At 51.6% G+C, this 6,436-nt stretch overlaps 1 protein-coding gene across 3 annotated transcripts in view; it reads left to right on the plus strand.

The window, feature by feature from the left end:
* The window catches only part of RPS6KA6 (ribosomal protein S6 kinase A6), a 59,271-nt gene extending 53,038 nt beyond the window's left edge, over positions 1-6,233 (plus strand). For 2 of the 3 annotated variants that reach the window (XM_069746119.1, XM_069746121.1), the window contains exons 14-22: positions 319-443; positions 524-649; positions 751-840; positions 929-1,090; positions 1,310-1,471; positions 1,925-2,001; positions 2,215-2,332; positions 2,412-2,552; positions 3,510-6,233. In XM_069746119.1, coding sequence (XP_069602220.1) covers positions 319-443; positions 524-649; positions 751-840; positions 929-1,090; positions 1,310-1,471; positions 1,925-2,001; positions 2,215-2,332; positions 2,412-2,552; positions 3,510-3,635 — 1,127 coding nt within the window. In that variant the 3' untranslated portion in view covers positions 3,636-6,233. The remainder of the gene's footprint in view (positions 1-318; positions 444-523; positions 650-750; positions 841-928; positions 1,091-1,309; positions 1,472-1,924; positions 2,002-2,214; positions 2,333-2,411; positions 2,553-3,509) is intronic. The other variant, XM_069746120.1, reaches the window with a different exon arrangement.
* The last annotated feature ends 203 nt before the right edge of the window (positions 6,234-6,436 follow it).

A 6,436-nucleotide genomic window follows, 5' to 3' on the forward strand; every position in this document is an offset into this window, starting at 1 on the left:
TGTTTCCTGGAGTGTTTTGCAGCCTTCTGATTGGACAGTGACAAACTGTGGAGCAGATTCCATTCGGATCCATTTCATAGAAGTGGCCGCATTGTATTTCTTCTCCACCAGATGTTTCACAACCTAAAATGGGGGAAAAACCCTCTGACAACTCTGCACACACGAGCGGCGGGGAAGTGTTACTATAAGTGACTTTTCAGCCGTTCTCCCCACCCCCTGTCTGCACGCCGCCGTAGGGGTAGCACTGTCAGATCCAGACCTGTGTCACTCTGCTGCTCCTCCTGGCAGACACTTCTGACCTCTCATCTCGTCCTACAGATTCTCCGGGGGTCCCACCCAGCGCCAACGCTCACCAGCTCTTCAAAGGCTTCAGCTTCGTGGCTCCTTCTTCCATCGAGGAGCATAAAATCTCTTCTGTGACGAGCGTCCTGCCGATGGTACAGGTGACGGCGGGGGTGAGGCCGGTCCGTGCGGTCACCGGCGCCTCGGTTGAGGGTTTACTCTACCTTTACTTTTATCACAGCACTTTCACGGGAGCCGCGCGCAATTCACAGACATCTACGACCTGAAGGAAGACATCGGGGTCGGCTCCTACTCCATCTGCAAACGGTGTATTCATAGGGCCACGAACATGGAGTACGCCGTCAAGGTACAGAGGGGGCAAACACTTACTGCAGAGGATGATGTGTAATAGCCGGACACTGCTGTCCTCTGTTATCAGCGTCTTAAGCTTTCTCCTGTCTCTTTCAGATCATAGACAAAAGCAAGCGGGATCCATCGGAAGAGATCGAGATCCTGATGCGATACGGACAACATCCGAACATCATCACCCTGAAGGATGTAAGTGCCGCGCGCCGCGCCGTCCCCCCGCGCACCGCACCATCCCCCGTGCATCGTCCAGCTGACACCTTGTTGTGACATGGGGCAGGTGTATGACGATGACGGACGCTATGTCTACCTGGTTACGGAGCTGATGAAGGGGGGAGAGCTGCTGGATCGAATACTGAGACAGAAGTTCTTCTCTGAGCGGGAGGCCGGCGCCGTCCTGTACACCATCACCAAAACTGTGGACTACCTGCACTGCCAAGGGGTACGAGCCGCAACAAATCTTCCTCAACGTTACATACAGCGCTGTGCAAAATTGTTAGGCAGGCGTGGAAGCAATGCTGCAGAGTAAGAAGCTTCATCTATAGACGACCGCCTGCGTGTGAAGCCTCTTACTCTGCCGCATTTCTTACACGCCCGCCTCAGACTTTTGCACAGCGCTGTGTCCTTCCCCTTCTTCACGTCTTCATACTTCTTTCTGCAGGTGGTTCACCGGGACCTGAAGCCCAGTAACATCCTGTACATGGACGACTCCAGTAACGCCGACTCCATCCGGATATGTGACTTTGGTTTTGCCAAGCAGCTGAGGGGAGACAACGGCCTCCTCCTGACTCCATGTTATACGGCGAACTTTGTGGCCCCGGAGGTATAAAAATCCGCAACCACAGAGGACACAATAATGCCACGTATACGCACCGTCTCACTGAGCCGCCTGATTGTGGCCGCACCACTGATCGGCTCACATAAAGCCTGGCTTTGGTCAGAACTCGAAATGTCAGTGTAAAGCATGGGGGACAGATATAGCGTCGTTTTCCTATTACTCTACACTGAAGTTCACCGTGTAATATCGATGATGAACTGAGCGGCTCTTTACATAACGTCCATTGCCGACAGTGATCTCTACAAAGGGCTGCTTATACCAATGATAACGGCGCATCCCCAGCCTGAAATGGCTGACAACAGGGAACAGCACCTGCGGGGATCCTACCAAGTAAATGGCGAGATGGCCCCAGGGGGTCAGTGTGATGTGCGGGTGTATTATGAAGGTCGGGATTACTTTCTGGCTCTGGATGATGAGATTTCGTATTTATGTTTGCAGGTTCTGATGAGGCAGGGGTACGACGCGGCCTGTGACATCTGGAGCCTCGGTGTCCTCCTCTACACCATGCTCGCGGGGTAAGATTGGTGTCATACGGTAACCCGGGGGAGCCGGGCTGTGTCTGATAACGGGGGACATATGGAATAAAGTGATGAGGAAATTCTTGTAGTACAGATGAATGACCACTGGAGAGCGCCAGTAATGTGTGAAGTGCATGAGATATTTGTGCGGCGTTGTGGGTGCGCTCTTATATTTACTCCCCTGTTATAAGCTCCTTGTGCTTCTTACAGGTACACACCTTTTGCGAATGGCCCTAATGACACTCCGGAGGAAATCCTATTGCGAATAGGAAGCGGGAATTTCTCCCTGAGCGGCGGGAATTGGGATACTGTGTCTGATGCGGCAAAAGTAAGTGCGCCCCATGAATGGTAAATGCGTGGTTTGTTATTTTTCTGAGTGACCTGAATCGTTTCCTTCCTGATGTAAGGACCTGTTGTCGCACATGCTCCACGTGGATCCGCATCAGCGATACACCGCCGAGAAGGTGTTAAAGCATTCCTGGATCGCCTGCCGGGACCAGCTCCCCCATTACCAGCTCAACCGACAGGACGCCCCCCACCTTGTCAAGGTAACGGCTGAGCACGCGATGGGGGACGCAGGACTGACGCTGCGTGCCAGAGTGAAAGTTATAATAAAAAAATATGCCCTATGAGGAACAAAATAAACCAAAAAAATTAGGGACCAGGTGGGGGGGGGGGAAAACGTGTGCTACAGGCTCAGAAGAAAAGTATACACTTACCATCTTACAATTCCTCTGGCGCCGCCCTGCCTCCCGCCGCTCTCTGGCGCCTCCCGCCGCTCTCTGGCGCCTCCCACCGCTCTCTGGCGCCGCCCGGCCTGCCGCCGCTCTCTGGCGCCGCCCGGCCTGCCGCCGCTCTCTGGCGCCGCCCGGCCTCCCACCTCTCTCTCGCGCGGCCTGACCTCCCGCCGCTCTCTGGCGCGGACAGGCCTCCCGCCGCTCTCTGGCGCCCCCCGGCTTCCCGTAAAAATGGCACAAAACGTCGCTAAGAGAATTGGGCGGACTTGCCCCTCCAATGATTGGCTAAGACGGGGCAAGGTAGAAGGGGATTGGTGAGGAGAGTATTGCCGCTTTTGTTTCTTATCCATTTTGAGCCACGGGTGACATTTTTTACCTTGTGTACATCCCCTTTAATAGCATAAAATAAGCATAAAATAAGTTTTTAGAAGTTTCTCCGACACTAGGAGACTATAGCTAAAATTGTCCCGGTGATGAAGGCCCCCAAAAAACGCACGGCACCATCTACCTGTTCAATTCCAAGAGGTTAAATCTGGTGTTTGGAAGCCTCCATGTTCACATCGAGGTTAGTGGTGCAATTATAGAGGGAGATCAGCGACATGTCCACACAGGAGGAGAGGAGAGACTGGTCGGAAAGCTCGTTCAGTCTTTCCCAAGGGTCCTCTTCTCTAGGTCGTGTTTGCGGGAACTTGAAGCTTCCGGAGTTGCCCTCTTGTTTGTGGAGGACCGTCCCCGACCTCGCTGTAACTTTCTTCTTTCCCGTTCCAGGGAGCCATGGCCGCCACATACTCTGCGCTGAACCACAAGACTTTTCAGCCTCTCCTGGAGCCGGTCGCTGCCTCTAATCTCGCCCAGAGACGCAGCATGAAAAAGCGAACGTCGACAGACATGTAGAGCAGCAGGAGCCGTGGAGGAGGGACGAGGATCCCAATTACTTGAATATTCTGTACAGGTCTCCAGGGAGGATCATACTGTGCTTCATTATTACTTCATTATCAGGGTACGACACCGGGCCACGCTGACAACTCCTCACCTAACAACTACACATTCATCAAGATGCTGTAAATTCTGCGTTTATTCCAAGCCGGACCGCGCACATGTGAAGGATCGGGGCCAGAGGTCGCCCGTTATCTGGTAATATGGAGTCTGTCGCCTGGAGGTGACTTGGATCAGTGTTCAGCAGATGACACGGGGACGTTAGTATTCACAACCCATCAATCCTGTACTGTGAGGGACGGGCACGGTCCGGACTCTATAACTTATTCTATTGGCTATCACTGTGTTCACCTTGTCGCTGTAGTCGTTAGGAAATCCTGGGGCGGTGGTCGCTGCCGGTCACCGGAACAAGTGCTTTACTCCCTGCTATAAAGGCCTGCACTGCTGGTAGTCACCGGGCCGCCTGCCACCACCTGGACTCTGCCGTGGATTTGCTGTGCATTAATTTATCTTGGGTTGTATATAAGTCGTGCGTCGCGTTCAATTGTACAAATTTCTGTTTTTTTATGTTATTTTATTTTCTCGGTACCGGGAGATGATTTTACCCTCGATGGTAAAGTTTATATTTTTGTAGAATCAAGAACCAAAATAATAAAGATGGGAGGAAGCAGGAGGACGGCGAGGACCTCGGCCAAATGTCAGCAGAGGAGGGAGGCGCTGCGGGGGTAAGGGGAGGAATAACACAGGGGGGATCGGATGGGGGAGGTCCAGGAAATCGCATCTGTCGTTTTTAAAAATGGAACTGCAGATGGAAGAGGTAGAGAAACACTTAACAGAGCGGCTGATGTGCACTATGTATTATATCCTGTGCGAGGTTCGCGTCTTATTCTTAGTCTTTGCCTTGTTCTTCGATGCGTTGTCGGTGTGCAGTGCCCGGGGTTGGCTGTTCTACCCACAAGTCACCGGATTGTGCCAATAGTTTTGCCTGGAGTGGTTTGGGCCATTCTTTTTCTTTTCTATGTACCTGTTGGGCGGTCCTCTTTCACGTTAGGGCCAGTTAGCCCCACACATGAGTCGCTGGACCCCAGTCGGTCTTTTAGGATTTTTTCAAAAAAGGAGACTAACATTTATGCCATTGCCCACACAGCTGATGACCTCGTCACAGTGTAGCCGTGTGGGTAACGGCCATTAAACCGCATCACTGCTGTGCGACACTTTTGTAATGGTGTCTATACTGTTGGGCGAATCAGAAGTGAAGGCGGTGTGGCTCCGTTTTCAGCGCCACAACCCCTCACACTGGTATTTAATGATCTCCCAAACTAGCAAAACTGATTTTAATTAACTTTTATGGTCGTTCTCGGGGCTTAGTCCCGATGATAATCACCCTGTGGTGCAGTTTTCACTCCCTTGTTCCACAAAAAAAGCACTAAAAACCTTCTGCCCAGGAGGGCGCTCCGTGCTCCGCTCCAGCCCCTCAGTCACGGCGGCGCACACTCTCCCTGCACATTGATTGCATCCCTTGAGCAAGCATTGCCTGAGCGAATACCCAGCCGTGCACACTGACACTGCAGGAGCCGAGTCGGCATGTACACCCGGTCAGTGCTGGTGCCCGATCATCCTTGTCACCAGCCACCGCTTACTACATGGACACACCCAGAAATAGAGAAATGAGTGCGCCCCTGCAGTGTCAGTGTGCAGGGACTGCGTATCCGTTCCAGAAACTAGCTGTTAACGTGAGGAGTGGCTCGGTAATTGATTTGCATCAGCAGCTAAGAAAGTAAAAACTACACTACAAGGATGATTTTACAGGATGGAAGTTCTGTACGTGACTAAGGCGTGACACTCCCTTTTAATAGTGGAGTTTCCCTTTAAGTGACAAACTCCCCACAATCTCTGCTCCAGATAAAGATGCAGCTACCGTACCCCGGTCACCACTGCACTGTCCAGATTTAGATTCCAATGTTTGGCGCTGCCCCTTTAAGAGCCAAAATCTCCTGTTACATTTGTTACTTTTGATACTTGAACGTTGATACATTAAGGGCTGTTTCTGTCTGTAGGTTTGTTCTGTGTAGGGAAGTTGTGGCGCCTTCCGATACTGTGAGTAGCAGCGTTTCGTGTAGTGAAATGGCGTCCGTCTGTCCTCCGTGCTGTCGGCGGTGAGCGCCATTTCTTCACTGTTCTGTATCTTCCCCCGGTGACCGGCCTCCTGTGCAGTAGATTCCTGCGTGTAGTCTGTAGACGCTCGGTGTTGGGCGCGCAGCGTTGCTGCCTGCACCGTGGCGGCCATCGCTTTACCTTACTGGCTGGAAATGAGATGGCGGGACAGAGCGCTAGTGTCCGCGCTTATTAGAGACGGTCACTCTCCCGTGACGCCGGCGGCCCCCACTTGTGCCATGTTTGTATAAAGACGTCTTGTGATAGAGCAGTCAGGACACCCGTGCCTGTGTTTTTTTATTTTATTTTATGGCCTTTTTCGTGCATGAGGCAGGAAAATCCAACGCAACATAAATTATTTTTGTAAAAAAAAAATTAAATTAAAAAACTGAAAAAAAAAAATACCCTGACGTCTGTATTATTGTGTATTAATACTGAGTAACAAACGTCCTGATGCTCGCGAGTAGTGTTGAGCATTCCGATACCACAAGTATCGGGTATCGGCCGATATTTGCGGTATCGGAATTCCAATACCGAGTTCTGATACTTTCAGTATATCTGATACTGGAATCGGAAGTTCCCATAATTCAAACAGCCAGAATTCA

This window comes from Ranitomeya imitator, chromosome 2 (genome assembly GCF_032444005.1).
Source record: "Ranitomeya imitator isolate aRanImi1 chromosome 2, aRanImi1.pri, whole genome shotgun sequence".
In the NCBI taxonomy this organism is placed as follows: Eukaryota; Metazoa; Chordata; class Amphibia; order Anura; family Dendrobatidae; genus Ranitomeya; species Ranitomeya imitator.